The 19,523-nt window shown below is 35.8% G+C and overlaps 1 protein-coding gene across 1 annotated transcript in view; it reads left to right on the forward strand.

Annotated features, from left to right (window-relative positions):
• The window catches only part of CPNE8 (copine 8), a 193,277-nt gene extending 177,824 nt beyond the window's left edge, over nt 1-15,453 (forward strand). Inside the window, exons 18-20 of the mRNA XM_081083691.1 lie at nt 26-83; nt 5,493-5,566; nt 13,577-15,453. Of these exons, the coding sequence (XP_080939817.1) occupies nt 26-83; nt 5,493-5,566; nt 13,577-13,765 (321 nt within the window). The 3' untranslated portion in view covers nt 13,766-15,453. The remainder of the gene's footprint in view (nt 1-25; nt 84-5,492; nt 5,567-13,576) is intronic.
• The last annotated feature ends 4,070 nt before the right edge of the window (nt 15,454-19,523 follow it).

The raw sequence follows: 19,523 nt of genomic DNA on the forward strand, positions 1-19,523 counted from the left end.
AACTAATTGTGTATTCTTTTCGAAGGCTTCAAGACTTCCAATGTCAATAATTATAGTTGGTGTTGGACCAGCAGAATTTGATGGTAAGTAATACAATTTCAATAGTATTCCTTGGGAGTTTATTTAATCTGAGTCATCATGCCTTTAAGTTTCTATCATTCTTTTTAAAAATTTTGAATGTGAGTGTGCATGTAGATTTGCATATAATGTCCGTGTACACTAGGCATAAATATAAATATCTCACCATGAAGTTTGTTTAGGTGAGCAAATTAAAATATTGTCTTTTGAGTAGAGCATTATCTTTCTAATATAGATTTGTGCAACATGTATTTTTTCATTTTAGTAGAGATGGTTTGTACCTAAAGATAATATTTTTTAAAGACTTACAGAGTGATAAATTGAGTTTTTGTTCCCAAGGCAAATTACTGTCTGAGTTTCCTAAAAACCTTTAGGAATAAAAACTAAATTAATAAATCATTAGGTTGTGAATAGAAATGTTAACACAGCACAGTATGCTTCGGGAATGGATTTTCAGACCCTGGCTAGTTGATAGACATTAGCTTTAAAAATACATAAGTTCTGTCATATGAAAACAGAATGAAAATGGAACTGACCATACAGTGGTTCTCAACCTGTGGGTCGCAACCCTTTCACAGGGGTCACCTAAGACCATCGGAAAACACATATATAATGACATATTGTTTTTGTGATTAATCACTATGCTTTAATTATGTTCAATTTGTAACAATGAAATTGGGGGTCACCACAGCATGAGGAACTGTATTAAAGGGTCAAGGCATTAGGAAGGTTGAGAATCACTGAAAGGAGACTTTATATAATTATGCTAAATTGATTTACTGGGAGTTTTGTTTGGGCTTAAGCCTTGTTCAGATGCTAATTAAGTGACAGGTGTTTGTGTAACTCGTAATCTGGGCAAACTTCGTTCAGGATAGTCTGTTACTAGTTATCTGGTGAATTTCTTCAAGAGAACTTTATACTGGACAGCACCGGTATGACTTCGTAACATTTACCTGGTTCAGGTGTTTTAGATTAACAATAACACTTTCTTTAGCTTGGCATTTTGGAAATGAAAATAATTTTAGACTATTTGGAAAAACCTCTGGTATGTTACAAGGCAATTTAGGCATACAGGTACTAATGTTAGTATGATTATCACTGGATTGATTCTCTGTTAACCACCAGTGCCTTCTCTGTAAAGGTAGTATGGATCTGTCCATCGCAGGTAAAGAACCACAGGGAACGTTATATTGGTGACTCTGAAAATTCCTTTCTTTCATTCTATGCTTGGCTAGTCATCCTTTTCATCATTATAATCTTCCATTTTCTAAAGCAAAAGTCATTTAGTCTGATGGCTGCTGCTTCTGCTAATATTTTCTTGTCTCTGGGTATTTGCATCTGTTTGCATCATCTTTCAGGCATCAATATGACACATTTCTCTGGAGTCAGGAAACCTAAAACACATCTTTCTTCTTAATGCTTTGTACACTTGATTGCTTGCATTAATTAGTGATAGACCAAGATCCACAAACTTCACCCATTGCTAGGTTATAATAACCCATGCTTTTTTCTTCAGTCACTAATTTGCTTTTGCCTCTCAAGGATACACCTCTGATAGGGCACATCTCAGGTCTCCCAGACTCCCATGGAAGTCCACCACTAGATGTATGACCTCAGGGATGGTGAACACTAGCACCTGTTCATCAACAACCCCCACACATAATGTTTGAATACAAAGCCACTGACCCTGCCTAGTCATATACCGTATTTCTACTTACTACACAAGACAGCTATTTGTTTTCTTCTTTTCTTTAGTTCCCAGTGAATTATTTATTAGGATTTGAGGTGTGATAATTCATCATTTTCCTCTCTGACTTCCTGAAGTAAAAAAAAATAAATAAAAATATGCAGGAAACAGAAACTAGAATATAAGTTTTATTACTAGCGCTGCAGAATTGGAGGATTTAGGTTAACCTGTGTACAGAGGCAGACTTCTCACTACCTTTTCCCCCCAAGATTAAATGACCTCACCCTTATCTCCAGGCCTACTCCATACCTGCCCCAGAGAGGAATTGCCTTCACTCTGAGGATAGGCAGCTCCAAAAAAGAGAGGCTCAAGGTCAGTTTCTTCTAACAGTAATCCTATGAATCCTTCCTCTTTCCATGTGGAAAGTGAGTGAAGATTGTAGCCAAAGAGGGAAGTTGCCTACCCCATAGAATTCTATCCTGGGAATTAGAGTGAAACTTTCCTCTGGGGAACATTTGAACAGGGAATTGGGGTCCTGCTCTCACCATGATGGAAGTTTAAATAGAGTGGAAAGTCTTCCAGGCCCAGTCCTAGAAAAGTAGGCTACTCCACCAGGAGACAGTAGATGCTTCTCTAAAGGATTTTTTTTTCTTTCCTCTCATGGCTATGAAGAAAAGGACAGGATACTCATGTTTAAGATAGAACATCTCCAGCTTGCATTCAAATTGCTGCTGTCTTTTAAATATATATATATATGTTGTATTGAGAGGGGGGAGAGAGAGAGAGGAGAGAGGAGAGAGAGAGAAACATCAATGATGAGAGAGAATCATTGATTGGCTGTCTCCTACATGCTCCCTACAGGGGATTGAGTCCGAAACCCAGGCATATGCCCCAACAGGGAATCAAACCTGGTTCATGGGTCAACGCTCAACCACTGAGCCACATTAACGAGGCAAATTGCAGCGGTCTTATCAGAAGAGCCTTTCTCCGGGCTCTTCCAAGTCTACCATAGAGTAACTTTGTATGCCACACGTATACACTGACATAGGAAAAAAGTGACATAAAACTTGCAGATTTTATCAGGTAACCACCTAAATCCAACATCTACACATTTTTAACCAGAAGGGCATTGTTTGCACGGGCAAGAAAGGTAATATTTTGCCATCCATTCTTTGAAGGTTGAGAAAATAGGAATAAACTATTAGATTAGTGAGTATTCAAATTTCTTATTTTTATATTTTAATTTTTTTATATTTTAATAAGAACAGTATACAACCATCTCTAAATCCCTCCCCCCCCCCCATGACTTTTCATTCCTTTATAAAAAGCACTGTCATTAAGAGAAGGATTTTTCAAGGTGGGATTTCTTTATCCTAAAAAGGCAAAAAGGCAAATTGAAGCAGCATCTGGCTACCTGCTTTGATCGTTAGGAGAAGGGGACACCTAAAAGGGTCTCGGACTTCGCCCCATCTCCCATGGCGAGAAAGTAGTGCTGGTCTGTCTCACATTGTTTTTCCAAGGGCAAGTCCTGGTGGGGACCTGGGGCTTACAACATCAGGCTGCTGAGGACCCGATGGCCTGGAAACCTGAAGGGAGAACGTTACCCTCCCACCACCTGCCCCCTATTTCTTTTCTCCTTGCTAGCAGAAGTGTAGTATTGCGACATACAGACTTTTAACCCAAAACACATACTGGAAAGTAAGAGATCCTTTATAGCAGTGGTTCTCAACCTTGGCTGCACATTAGAATCACCTGGGAATCTTTTCAAAATCCTGATTTCTGGGCCCCATCCTCTGGAAATTCTGTTTCTTTGTTATGGGGTGAGGCCACAACATTAGTAACAAAGAAACAATTTCCGGAGGATGAGGCCCAGAAATCAGGATTTTAAAAAGATTCCCAGGTGATTCTAATGTGCAGCCAAGGTTGAGAACCACTGCTTTCTAGGATCTCATTCTAGTTATTCAGTTATTGCCTGACTGACTGTCATTTTCTTTAATTAGTAAATTAGATAATAAAGGAGACGTTTTGGTGGCATGTCATCATCCATATACATTTATGTCTCAAAGTAATATGAAAATTTTGAAAACAAACCTAAACCAAAAAGAGGAATTAACTCTTAAAAATATTTGAGTATAATGAATTCTCTTATTAACATTCCTAATGAGTAGGAAAGAAACAAATAGGTTTTTTTAAAAAATAAGCTAATTACCTTATACATTTACTAAGTCAAGACATATATTGTATATTGTATATTAACTGAGTATTGGCTCGCTATCAGTTATGTTTGCTAGCAATGCTTTAGCCTAGACACTGATTCATGAACATGTATAGAAAAAGTAAAATGTAAAACAGGGTTTTTAATCCAAATGCATTATCCACGCACTAAAGAAAATAACAAAAGCCTGGCTGGTGTGGCTCAGTGGTTGAGTGTTGACCTCTGAATCAGGAGTCACAGTTTGATTCCTGGTTAGGGCACATGCCCAAGTTGCAGGTTCGATTTCAGGTAGAGGGGCATGCAGGAGGCCGCTGATCAATGATTCTTTGATGTTTCTATCTGTCTATCACCCTTCCTCTCTGAAATACATAAAAAATATTTTTAAAAAATCTTTAAAAAATGGTGAGGATTGTATTCTGATTGAACAATGTTTTTTGGAGGGTTAGGAGGCAAACATTATAATTGCAAGTGGCTCTCTGTAATCTAGTGAATGTCATGTATATACAAAATGAATTATCAGCAATAAAATGATACTTTAAGCACAAATTAGCATTCCTTATGTAATTAATTATTTAGAGAATCCTGGCTGAAAACCTCATAAACTCTGGGAAATGTTCTTAATTGCAGCATAACATTACTGTATCAGCAGATGAACCATTATATCACAGCATTCCCAAATACCCTCTGATCTTTGTGATGTTGAAATTCTCCTTTAACCAACAAAAAATCATGCCTCAGAAAAATCGTACTTTATCCAAGCAGTCCAAGGGCAGAGCAAATGTCTCTTTATTGTTCAATCTATGTTTAAAGTGGGAATTGGGCAATATGGATATATAGCTTTGTTATAGTTTTGATAAGAATGAAGTTCAGCCCAGCCTATGTGGCTTAGTGGTATTGTCCCATGAACCAGGTGGTCACGGGGTTCAATTCCTGGTCAGGGTCAGGGCACATGCCCAGGCTGTGGGTTCAATCCCCAGTAGGGTGCATGCAGGAACCAGCCAGTCAATGATTCTCTCTCATCATTAATGCTTCTATCTCTCTCTCCGTCTCCCTTCGTCTCTGAAATCAATAAAAATATACATTTTGAAAAAGAATAAAGTTCAAATTGTTATTGGGAATTCTATGACGACTAGCACCAAGCTTATTAGTTTAGAAAGAAAAACTAAAATTGAATGTTTTAGTATCAATTGCTCAGTCCTATAAGCACATGCCCCCGGTTTGAGAACCCCTGGGATGGAGAGATGCACCTAATGACTGCTCTCTACTGCACTGGCTCTTCTCATCTGTCAAAGGGTCACCTGAGGTGCTGGCCTGTTTTCTTCATTTGTGAAGTGTACCCTCAATCAAGTTCTGTGGGAGAAATGATTGAGAAGATGCAGGGGATCAACAGCTTTTTGACTTTACATAGGATGTTTTGCTACTTCATACATCTTGATTTCTGTATTGCCTACATTGTTTCAGTTAGTATATGGCTAAAATACACTGGATAAATCATTCTTTTCTATTTTCAAGCAATGATTGAGTTGGATGGAGATGATGTAAGAGTTTCCTCCAGAGGAAAATATGCCGAAAGGGACATTGTGCAGGTAAGAAATTTAATGAAAATTATTTATTTTGTTCATAGTGAACAGCTCTTGTTAAATAAACAAGTTGGAGTTGAAGTGATGAGTGTCAGGTTCTGTTTAATCTATGAGATGCCTATTAAGTATTAGGGCCTAGAAAAAGCACCCATGCTTTCCCCTGGACTTTCGGTTCACAATATGTAAATAAATTGTCAATAATTTATTTTTATTACTATTTTATTATTACCTTCTTTATTATTACCAGAAAATAGTGAGAGTTTTGGTAAAAATAGAATCTAGAAACATAATGAACTTTTTAATAATGCTTATATATTCATTTTTTAGTCTGCAACAAAGACTAAAAGTATTTTTAGACAACTGATATATATTTAGAGTAGATAAATTTAGTATAAATGAACCAAAAATGTAGATATTTTCATACTTTCTTTGTAGATTATGATTAGAAAGTGGAGAAATACATTTAAAATTATGTATAAATATATAAATTATATGTAAATAATATATAACCATAAATAAATCACAATATATAAAATAATAAAATATGATTCACAATTCTCTTAAAATTTTAAAAGAATACTTAACTAAAGCCTACTATTCAAGGAGTGGCTTGAAAGAAAATAATTAGTAACCAATATAATTAAAATTTATAGTTGGAAACAAGGAGTTAATTCAACTAAAGTTCTGCATATATTACAGCCTCCATATTTTTAGGGTGCCAGAAGAGAAAAAAGACTATGAAGTCTACCTTCTTAAATAGAAAAGGGAAGAAGGTGTCAGTACCATTGAAGCACATGACATGGAAGTTTGGGAGGAGCAAACAATGGACTTCAGCATTTTCTCTTAATTAATAAACTATATATTCACCCATAATACAGTCATTAAGAGAATCTAACTTGGAATTCGACAGAAATTGGTTCAAATCCTGGATTGTCCAACTATGAAAACTTGGACAAGCTTTCTAAATTCAGTGTACTGGCATTGTTATAACGATCACATGAGAAAACATATATGAAATGCATTCCTGAAATAGTAAAATACAACAAAAAATGATTAAAATAATTTCAGGGAGAATATAACATAAAGTAATTTGTAAAAATTAATTGGCTAAATTTTAAAAAGCATTGTTCTTAGTCTGTTAGCAAAATTTAATTTTCAATGAGAAACATTTTTTAAGATAATTAAATATGACATATTTTTTAACCTAATGTTCTTGCTAGAGTAAAAAGCACACGTGCCCGCACACACACACATGAATGATGAGGTTAAAAGCAGCTAAGAAAGGGAACATGGTAATGTGGTCATCTATTTAAGAATCCCATGGTGTTTTGTTTTCATAATTAGACACATGATTATTCACCTGAACCTCATTAGCATAATTATAGGTTTAAGTAATTACACCTTATCTGAAAGCTTTCCACAATATCTAGCTCACAGTTTCAAAAAATTAAATTACTAAAGTGAAGTATGAATTTGAAGTCCTTTAGAATGTGTTATGTTGCTGGTGTCATGCATTTTTACAAAGTTAGCAGAGGCAACCCTGTATCTCATACTATTATCTAAATGATGCTTATGAGAAACTTGGTATTTCTTAAGATTGTCCATATTGTTAAGGTTTTCTTTAAAAGGGCTAATATCTTATGTTGGTGACAACCAGCAGTTCTTATTATAAATATAAAAGAAAAATTCCCTTGAAAGTATTTAGTCTCTCAATGGATATCCTATATTGGACAGAATATTGCTATAGGACTCAAACCTATGAAATTATATCGTGGGTACTCTGACCTTGAACAAGTCAATAAATCTCTTTAAGCTTTTGTTTCATTACCTCTAAACTCTAAATTCTTTCATCTTTACCTTTCTTATGATGTTGTGATTCTCAGAGGAAGTAAAAATCATGAAATACTTTGTTACTTATTAGTATAAGCTATATAGTATATATATATGTGTATATATATATATGTATACACACACACACACACACACATACATATATATGCAAATAATTATGTTTCCTCTGTTTGACACTCAGAATCCTTAAGACCAGTCCACTACCATAAAATGATAGTGAGATCCCCAAAGGTTTTGAAGGGACCTGGGGAAATTAGCTAAACACTCAAGAGATTTTACCCCATAAAGTTGAACTGAAAGAACTGTGAGATATTACAGATTCTGAACATGAAATTAGAATGTTCCCAGACAATTAGTAGCCTCGTGAGTGATGGTGAGATCTTGGCTTACATGCCTATAGTTCAGGAGATTTGATGTGTTTTCTCAAATTTCATGCAGAAATTTCTAAATGGTGATTGGTCTTTTAAAAATAGTAAGCAAGGTACAAATTTATATATCTTATTGTATTTAAAAAGAATTAGCATCTTCTCTCTCTCCTTAAATAAGATTTTAAAAACATTCCAACAGTTGTACAGCCTCTACCATCCACTAAAATATTTTTAGATGACTTATATTCAAGACTAGAAATTTCCTTGAGCCTTGTCTGGTTAGATCTCAGTCCTTAGAGAGTCTGGGGTTTGATTCCTAGTCAAGGACACCTTGGTTGCAGGTTTGATCAGGGCGCAAGCAGTAGACAACCAATTTCTCTCTCTCTCTCTCTCTCTCTCTCTCTCTCTCTCTCTCTCTCTCTCTCTCTCCCTCCCTCCCCCCCTTCCCTTCCCTCCCTTCCACTCTCTCTAAGAAACAAATCAATAAAAAACATATCCGTGGGTGAGGATAAATAAGTAAATAAATAAATTTAAAAAAAAAGACATTTCCTTGAATAGTTGGGGATATAGGAGTTACAAGGGCAAACCAAGAATAACAAGAAAAACAATTCCAGTCCTCCCATCATCAGAAAATATCGAAGCCATCAAAATGCTATAAACTCTGCTGGCTAAAATACTATCAGAAAATAGGGTCCATTTAGTCTCTCTTACCTTTTCACTACTTTCAAGTTTTTTACATGTTGAGGCTAATTAAGTTAATGCACAGCAAACAAAAGCCCACATTTCTTAAATGGACAAAACTCTAAGGCTGCAAATAATAGTAGGCAGCTGAATTTCAATAGCTAATTAGGGGTAATAGATAGGGTTTTCATGATATTGTCACATCTTAAGTGGCACCCAACTTCGTTCTAATTAATCATTTATAACGTCCTTCATGTGCTCGGTAAGCTAAGAGCTGTAGCATCGCTTCACTCAGTCCTTCATTGGCTTTGTGAGACAGGTACTTTGATGACCATATTTTTAAAAGAAGAAATGAAGTTTAATTCCTCTTGTTCGTAGTCACAAAGCCAGTAAGAACTGGAGTCACGATTTAATCTTAAGGTGTTTAATTCTAAAATTTTTAACAAATATTCTGTATAACTTTGATTCTAAATCCTAAATCCTAAACAACATTTAAGAGTCTCCATGCCCTGACTCCAATCTTCCTCTTTAGCTAAACACATACACACACACACACACACACACACACACACACTTTGTCTAAACAAATAGGACTATTAACTATCTTTGCATCACACATTTCTATTCTTCTTTCTCTTATTTTTTATTGTCACTTTATTGGAATAATCTTCCTCCTCACTGGGCTGACTAAAATTCTACATTTTGAAATTTCTCAGTATACTGCCTTGTGTAATGTCCTGTCTCCACACACTTGAACTAATTTCCCCACCCTTTTCCCCTACTTTTTTCACCTATCACTTTATATCTTCATAAAAATACTGGACAGTTTTTGCCTTGTAATAATTTATAAATAAGGAAACTGAAGTCCAAGATGGGGTGTTAAACAACTTATACAAAGCTGTTTAGATCATAAATTGGTAGATCCAAATTTTCAACAAAGTTCTGATTCCAAAACCTGTGTTCTTTTTGTAATCAATACACCTACTCTGTAATGAAGATTATTAGGATCTGTTCTCCTTTTCATATTACCATCAGGGTTAATGTAAAAGAGTAAGATTAATTTGGGTTTAAATAATGACATATTTATAGCTTTCTGATGTTGGGTAAATTCATTAAACTGTCTAAGTTTCAGTTACCTCTTCTGTAAGTTCAAAATATGGATAGCATGCTTATAAAAATTAAATAGTGTAAGATCTCTTAGCAGAAGGCCTCCCAATGGCCAGTTGCTCAATAAATGCATTAATATCAGTATCAGTTTTTATTATTAGTTAGTATATTGGCATAATCCAGTCAGAAGCATTTTAGATCACTATTTCATAGTGGCTGGATCTTGACATATGACACTGTGGTCAGCCTATGTGTGATTATATTCATTGTCTTGGTATTCAATCTCATATGATTATGGTATAAATAGTAAGCAGGATAAGACCCTACGGTGTCTATCCTAAAACTTAAATGAGTTATTTTCTTAAATTCTATGTATTCATTTGCTTGTTGGGCTATGGATTGGCCATTGTGTATGAAGCAATGTCATTTCTCTTGGTTGCCTGCAGATGCTCGCCAGCCTATCATTTCCTTAAAAATTATATTTAAATCATATTTTCCATTAAATGGAGAATAATAACCTTGAAGACTTATACTTGAAAATCACTAATGGAGCTCTGCACAGTAGGAACAATCTAGTAAAATTGAGCAGAACAGCAACTAAAAGCCCATTTACCCAAACTAATTTAAACTTGTTTTCATAAATAGTCAAAGCTGGCCATTAGAGCAGCTGTGAAAAACATTTTCCTTAGAGTGGGTGGATGCTAAGAGAAAGATGTAGAGTATCAAGGACATAGTATATTTCTACAGAACAGAACGCATTTATTGGTATTCTTCTTATGAATGTGATAAATTAGTGCAAGTGAAAATTGATTTATTCCTCTAACCCAAGCATTTTAAGGGTCCAAGTTAATTTGTGATAATAGTCAACGATCTCCATTCACAAATGTGTGAGCATTATTCCAAAGAGGAGGTCCCCAAGTATGGTGATCAGAAATGAGTGATTAAAAGAGATTATAAACAGAGTGGTCTGAGATGTTAAGGGGAAAGTTGGGACTGTAGAAGGGTTTGAGCAATAGTTTAAGTAAGAGGGCATATATTTTTCATGAAAACTGTAAGATTGAACATTAGTACCAAGTAGAGGAAATGAAGAGTGACTTGTCATTTTTCATTTCTCAGGAGAGTACTTCCTGACATGACTGAGTTGATGAATGCCTCTTTGGAAAAGGATTAGATAATCTAGGTTATGAGTAGAAAGTTCTCAACATTTTTTTTCTACACCCAACACACATGAGACCCAGCTTGCTATTACAGTGATTTTCAACCCGGGGCAGTCCCTTAATACTCAGGGCATATCTGTGCCTCCACCTAACAAGCATGTGAAATGTGACATATGTGTATATATTATTATCTGTTATTTACAAAAGTATTTTTAGGTAAGTATAACTGTATACATTGTGAGAACAATGATCATGGTTCTTAGTTTTGATATTCCAGAATATTGGTAACATTCTTAAGAATACATTTTAATTTAATAAAAAATTTAACACATCTTATAGCATTTGCTGGAAAGGTGAAACAACAGGTGTTTGGGTGTGTGTGCATTTTTTCAAATTATACGAGAAAGTTTATTTAGAAAGTTACTGAGGTAGTAGAAGTAAGCCAGCTGCGTAGGCCCAGGAAACAAGTTATAAAAGCAAAGGAAGGGCCCCTGGAGCTTAGGAGAGGAAAAGGCAAGGTAATGCAGGGGGTATGGGGGAAGGTGAGGGGGAGAAGAAGGGAAGGGGAAGAGAAAGGCCCAAGTATGTTCCAGAGACAGAGAGTGCAAACTGGGTCCTTCATCTTGAGGGTTTTTTAAGAGGTATTTTAAAATTACAAAAAGACCATGAATTACTATTTTAGATTACAATACTGACATTGTACTTAAATCCGAAAGAGATCAAATTAATAAGAATGTAAATATAAAACTTTTTTACAAAACATATTTCTTTATTGATTTCAGAGAGGAAGGGAGAGAAAGATAGAAACATCAATGATGAGAGAGAATCATTGATCGGCTGCCTCCTGCATGCCCCGCACTGGGGATCAAGCCCCGCAACCCAGGCATGTGCCCTTGGCCAGAATCGAACCTGGGACCCCTCAGTCCGCAGGCCGACGCTCCATCCACTGAGCCAAACCAGCTAGGGCATAAATATAAAACTTTTAAGAAGATAGTTTTATATTTATATTGAACATGTAATTAAATATAAATTGATGAATAATGATAATAATAACTATTATATATAGTACATATTATGAGTTAAATATGGTTTTAAGCACTTTACATGCTAACTTACTTATATAATAACCTAATAAATAGGTATTATTATTATCCTCATTTTATAAAAGAGGAAACCAAGGCAAAGAGTGAAAAATAACTTGTCCAAGTTCATGCAGCTAATAAGTAGAAGAACCAGCCACTGAACCTAGGAAATCTAATTCCAGGGTTTGTGAGAATAGTGGTGAAAAGGTAAGTGAGTTTGATACCCCTGGCGTAGAAGAAAGGTAAAGAACTAAGTAAAAATACAAGGCAAACTCTAGGTAAAGGAAAGACAAGGAAGGCCAGATTTCCTTCTCCCTTAAGGCAGTATCAACTTTTTCCCTAAAATGCAGGTATTAGCTACATATTTTTTTTTGGGGGGGGGGGGGATGAATCCTTTAAGAAACAGCTTAAAAGATAATTAGATGTACACTAAACCTTACTAATATTACTAAATGTTAATTTTTAAAATACTATACCTTTTAAAATAAGGATGAAATAAATTATAGCTACAATTAGACATACTTTTTCATTAACCCTTAATTATGTTGATTCCTATTGCCTCACTTGTTTAATCATAGTTTCAGAGAGAAAATAGACCTTAGCTTTTTTTTTCACCTCTTTGATTTTTTTTTTTTATTAAAAACATCAAGTTTTATCCATATAGTTCGGTAATGCAACTTCACAAAAGTTCACATCCTCCACTTCTCAGCTGAAAATGATATTCTATTAGTTTTTTCTTACCCTTACTTAGCTACTTTCAGGGTAAGAGTAAGATATGTCACCTTTCTAGCACACTTTTCTAAAAAGTTGAGTTTTCTTCCTCAGACAGAGAGGGGGAAATTGTTGTCACATAGGTATGCTTCCGCCTACTTTTGCCCTATCCTGTATTTCAAGTTCCCACTAATGCGAACTGTGAATTTCACATTCATGTCCCTATGATTTGATGCTCTAGTTCTAATGAAAAATACTTTACATGTGTTTAGGAGTCTTTAACGATATACATTTTTTTTTACTCTGCATTGGGTAGTAGTTTTGCTTTGAAATCTGAATTAGACATGGATTAACTCCATTGGACAGAAAGTGAACCCTGAAGAGGATCAGTGCTCCATCCTATTGGGAGTCAGGCTAGGTAGAGAACTCAGAACTGAAAAACACATGTAGGTAGCAACATGATGGGCGTGTCAGGACAAGGAGATGAGTTATTGGGGAGCAGGGGACATAGAACACAAATACACAATTTTGTTGTTGTTGTTAATCTTCACTTGAGGATATTTCTTCCATTGATTTATAGAGAGTGAAAGGGTGGGAGGGAGGGAGGGAGGGAGGGAGGGAAGGAGAGAGAGAGAGAGAGAGAGAGAGAGAGAGAGAGAGAGAAATATTGATGGGAGAAAGAGGCATCAATTGGTTGTCTCCCACACGGCCCCAACCAGGATTGAACCAGAAACCTAGATACATGTCCTTGAGCAGGCATCAAATCCACAACCCTTTGGTAATGCACTGGCACTCTCACCACTGAGCCTAACCAACCAGGGCTACATCCCTTTATCCCTTTTTAGGTAAAGTTTATATTAGAAAGTTATGGTCACTGTTATAGTTGTTGGTAATGAACCAAATGTCTTTACCATGCATAGTAATTATTGTCCACCTCACCAGAACTCTGATCTTCTCTGATACTCCTACAACCAGATATTGACATGTGCTGATTTTTTGTGTCTATTAACTACCATGCTGGAGTCTGTGAACTAACTTTCTTTCACCTCTGCTTTCTAGTTTGTGCCTTTCAGGGATTATATCGACAGAAGCGGAAACCACATCCTGAGCATGGCTAGACTGGCTAAGGATGTCCTAGCTGAGATCCCTGAGCAGTTTCTCTCTTACATGAGGGCCCGAGGAATCAAGCCATCGCCGGCGCCTCCCCCGTACACCCCACCTACACACGTGTTACAGACTCAGATATGACTGTGCTCGAAACGTTCATGTTAACTACATGTCAGTTGGAACTGCTGAGTCAGGCTTGGTCCTGGTGCTCTGTAAGGAACCAGGGAATGGAACCGTTCTCCGCTTGGCTTCAGCAGTCCTGGTTAATAGGCTTTCTGGGATCCAAACTTATTCTCTTCCTAAACCAAAACTGTAAATATGGTTGTTGCATGAGCAACAGAAACATTGTTTGAATGCTTGAAGCAAAATATGGATGTCTTCTCTGAATCTTTACCTTTTTTTTTTTTTTTTTTTTTGGACAGAAACGGCTAATTTCCAATGTGTTGTTGGGAAAAAGCACAAACTCTGTTTTTAACTCAAATATTGTCCTCGACTGCTGTGTGTATTGGGAAGCAGTCTCTCTGTATCAATGTTTACATGTTCCTACTTTTTAAATTTCAATACTTTTATAACTGTTCTTAAGAATAAGAGTTTTGAATATTGAATCCTTTGTCTTCTAAATTGCAATAGCTATAATTACAAGAGCAATATCTCTTTGAATGACTGTCTGGACAAATACAGTCGCAAACAAAGGAAAGGGAAGATACTTTCATATTTCTTCCGTGAGTGAGTTGTTTTATGAAGCTGTATCTGCTCAGTAGTCAGTTCCTCTGCATTGGCCAAGGATGGGAGTTCAGCTTAGCAGGTGTGTATCCTATAAGAACATGCATTTTCCATGGAGTTTGGGTTCTAAATTTAGACTGCAGTCAGTTTATGTTTTGTGCTGCTAAATAGACATTTTTAAAAAGTCAAAACGTTGTGAACTGTAAATGCACAGAAAATACTGTGTGTTTGTGTAAAAAGTAGCATCTTTATATTATAATGCTATCTAGAAAGACTAAAACCCAAAATATTTAACTGTGAACCATGTAGCAGAAGTTTTAAAATTTTTTATTCCACTATATCTTGTCTAGATATTTTAATTCAAAGGGATACTGTCTCTCTTTCTGGTTTCCTATCACCTTTCCACGTTGCCACACAGGGTGCACAAGCTGGAAGTTCTTTTGTGAAATTCCCAGTGAAATATACACAACCATGTGACTTAGTGCACAACACATTTGTGAAATAACCTACTCCTATATACGAATCTGCCTGTCCACAATTAATTGTGAAGAGTTTTTGCACGTACAGTTTTTACAAGAATTACAGTTTTGTGATGTTGTGTCCAAATTAAAGCATTTCTTTAGAACAAATGGCCTTAAATTCTCACAGAATTCCTGGAAATGATTGTGAATTGCCTTCAAATAATAGAAAAGTGTATTTATTTATTTTTTTCTTTTGTGTCAACAATGTAACTGCTTTATAACATTTTTCCTTACTTATATATTTACTACTTGGTTTATTTTTACTGTATGTTGTTCTCTTTGTCCCAAGTTGACTTAGGGTGACTTTTATAAGCATGAAACTATTTTACTGAAAAGAAAAATATATACATCCACATATCTAACAGTATCAATATTATATAATTATGTAATATTAAAGTGTCCATTTTTAAGTATGTATTAAAATCTTTAAAAGGATAACTATTTGCTCTGTAAATTTTATTCATAATGACATGGAGTCTGATGACCTCCTTCACTGAGCTTACATATTTATGCCAGTATAGTTTATTAACCTACATATTTTTTATGTATCTTCATCAGTCCAAAATAACAAAAATAAATGAAATCAATATTATTTTTTTCTTTCTTTCTTGTCAAATATCAGTGATTTTTTCCTTTGAATTGATAAGCGAAAATGAAAGATGTGCCCTTTCTTACCTAAGTAAGTGTGCCCAAGCCTAGCAGGGGTAAATGGCTACGCATGGGGAAATCTCAGTTACAAATCTATCTTTTGTATGGCTGTCAATAATTATCAGAAGCCTAGATGATGTTAGTTCTGTGGGTTAGATTAGTAAATACCTAGTCTTATCTTGCCATTGCCTAGAAGATGAAACCAAGACTGAGGGGCTGAGAGATTTATCCAAGACTGCAGAACGAGAGCAGAGTTTGTTACTATTGTGAAAATACTGGTTATGACTCCCTAAATGTTGTGAAAGTTGCCGTTAGGGGCTGTGCAATGACAAATGCCACAGAAGATTACTTGCCGTTGCTGTGCACCTCACTCCACCTTCCCACCCAGTATTCCTTCATTGCCTGTGCTAATACCTGAAAGTTGTGTAAAAACCAGCAACAATAAAAAATATATTTAAAAATGAAAAAAAAACAGCAAAAACTTTCATTCCACAGAATATAGGGAGGTGCTGAGATGAAAGACTTGTGACTTTTAAAAATTAGACATTTTATAAACATACTCATGTAAGAGTTTGTACCAAGTTGTTGTTGCTGCTGTTTTTCTAAATGGCTTTTCTTCATTAGATCTTTTCTTAAACTCTCCCTTCCCTTTGATAAGGGAAGACTTGAGTACAAAACTGCTAGCAAGGGCTTCTTTGGAAGATGTGAAAGGGAAATTGAGAGAAACAGCAGTCCAAGCCTGGGCTACGCTGTCTACTCTTTTCATAGATGGTCATCCTGACAATGTTCATAACTCAGATTTCAGTCTCACAACCAGAGTAAGGGCCCGCCAAGTAGATGTGTTTTTCCAATGGAGAGTAGGGTAAATACCTATATTAAAATTATTTTTTTACATTGATGTGACTCCCAACAATTCTTTTCATACAGTAAAATGTTTTACTGTCTGAAAATGTTTGTATGTAGTTTAAGAAAAAAAATGCAAACATAAGAAGCAGAAGTCTCCAAACAGTGTTCTAATATATATCACAGAACTCTGAACAGTTTTAAAGGAAACATCTTCAAATCTCATAAGGAAGGATTGTTGCTTATTTCACACTTTATTAAACCACCCCTGATCCCATCACCTGGCATTGCTCTTACTTCCCGTGTCTTGGAGATGCTCCGACTACCAATCTCTGAGAGACATGGCCACTGAGGTCTTATCATGGAAAGAGCAAAAACAAACTGTTCTAAAGATTTGCTCATTTAGTTTCAAGCAAGAGTGGCCATGACCTCATGATTTTCTCATCACAAAGTTATTCACTAATTTAATTTCCATGAAACAGGCTGCTGAGCATTCCTAATGTATTTAGATAAGCTGATTTCATAGAGATAGGATTTGCTATTAGTCAAAGAGGTCGATATCATTGACCTTACAAATTAGGAGGAAGGATGAAGGAAGGAATATGCTCAGGGTTGGCTTAAAAATAGCTCCTCTTTCAGAGATCTTAATCTTACGAAATAAGTTAATGGAAATTATAACACAGGTTCAGTTATTTTGACAGAGAACAAGTTTGGTAACTCAACATTTCTACAAAAATAATTTTGACAAACGCTAAATAAAACACCTTTTATTTAGTTATCAATTTTATTATTAAAACATTAAAAAAAGCCCTACCGGTTTTGCTCAGTGGATAGAGCATCTCCCTGTGGACTGTAGGTTCCCGGGTTCAATTCCTGTCAAGGGCACAAGCCCGGGTTGCGGGCTCGAGCCTCAGTGTAGGGCCTGTAGGAGGCAGCCCATTCTCTCTGTCATCATTGCTGTTTCTATCTCTCTCTCTCTCCCTCTCCCTTCCTCTCTGAAATCAATAAAAATATATATTTTTTAAAAACTTAAAAAATATTAAAATCTGAATGTACTTAAAATTAACAAAATTGACTAGTCCATCATTTCAACAGTAGCAAAAGACGTATTCCATAATTTAGAGATGAGCAGATTTGACATGCACTTTGGAAAATAACTGCACCAGAAGATTTTTTAAAAGTCAGGAGCCCAGCCCTGGTTGGGCGTCGTCCAGTGCACCTAGAGGTTGCTTGCAGGGCACATTCCTGGGTTGTGAGCTCAATCCCCAGTAGGGGCTGTGTAGGAGGCAGTTGATTTATGTTAGGCTCTTACATCAATGTTTCTCTCTTCTTTCTCTTTCTAAAAAATCAATAAACTTATTTTTTTTAAAGTAGGGAGCTCTGATAAAACAGCAACAATTACTAAAAAACCCTTTGAATTCTTTAAGAACAAACTTTCAAATCCCTAAACATTACATGGAGCTACCAAGACTGTGATTGATGGATTAGGTCATCATACGACAGTATAGAGAGATGAAGAATTATAGGTACTTTTAATTTTTTATTTATTTTCTGAGAACATATAGTAGTTTTAAATTAATGATTTGAAATCTAAATCCAAAGGATTATATATGTGCTGGGCATTTTTAAATAGGCTGGTTATAAAACTTCTAGAAGCTTCACCAGTAGGAAGGAGCATAACTCACTTCACATGCCATAAAATGAGTCAAAAGACCTGAGCTTTCATCTTGACTAACTGATTTGGGCAAAATATCGCTTAAATACATAAACCTAATTTTCATCACCCATTTATTGGGGTGATAATTCTAAAACTCCTTACAGCACTATCCTGTGGTTCTCTCAATAAAATTTATTTTAATTAGGGCACACTCTGAAGCTTGATGGGAGGAGATTACTTAATGAACTTAATAGACTGAGCTATTCAAGGGCCTTCTGGGAGATTGGTCAGCAAGTGAAAAATCTTAGCTTCTTATTAAAAAGGCAGGTCATTAGCTCAGTAATAACTCCAAACCAGTCACATACTCTCAGCATTTTCTTGATCTGAGAACCAGGAGGGTAGGGGGAAATGGGAGAACAACCCAGAGTTCCATTGTTCTGTGAATGTCTGAGTTTCTTTGTTATGTGCCCTCATGCCTGTGTGTGTCCCTGCTCTTATCCTCCTGTCATCTATTACTTGTTTGTTGTCTCTATCAGCAGGTCATCAGTTGAGTTATTAAAAGTGAATTGAAGGAAAGATTGATCATTAAGAATGTTACATTAGTAACTTAATATTTCAAGATAAGCCTAAATTTCAGTGTATCTAGACTGAGAGACATCAGTAAAATCTTAAAACAGCAGCATACAATACTTTTCCCATATTTATTCATCCCTCCTGTAAACCAGAACTGTGAAGAGCATGAATAGAGATTAGCAACATCTTTTTCTGCACCTGCTCTCAGGCTAATTAGCAGTGAAATGGTCAAAAGGCAGGCAGGCAGCAGGGGAGAAGAGATTAATGAAGCTTTGAGGCATCTGATAGCTATAGGTCCTGACTCAGGATAGTCTGAGAAAAAGAATCCACAAATGACAGGATCTTACATTTGAAATTGTCTTTGACCAATTATAGTAAATAAAAACAAAACTAAATGAAATAAAACACTTTTGAAACAGGATTTTGCACTACATTCTACCTTAAAAATGAAAGCAATAAGAATTTATATTTTGGGTACTGGAAGAGCGTTCTGTATATTCACCTTTGAATTGTACCTGTGCATTGTGTATTTCGAAGTGGGTTGCGCATGCGTGTGTGTTGGAGGTGATTACATGCCTTCACGCATGCATGTACCTGCATAGATGTGTAGGCAACAGTAAATGTGGGGACAGTAAACAAGGACAGAAGAAATGATGATGCTTACAAGCATTTACTGTCTTTCCTAGTGCTGGTTATCTATCCTGGGGGAAGTACTCAGGCCTGCACAGAGTGTGGACAAGAGCACAGAAGGTTAGACCTTTGCAACTGCATTTGTAATAGGATGGGTTGACTTGCAAATTCTATGCTAATATTTACAGTTTTTAATGTATTCTTGCTTCTGCTTAGGAACAAGGGAAAAGGATTTGATTAATATGAATTTGGCTGTGGAGAAGAAATGTGGAGACATGTAGTTATTATATATTTGTGTTTTAGT

This window comes from Myotis nattereri (genome assembly GCF_964212035.1).
Source record: "Myotis nattereri genome assembly, chromosome: 2".
NCBI lineage: Eukaryota > Metazoa > Chordata > Mammalia > Chiroptera > Vespertilionidae > Myotis > Myotis nattereri.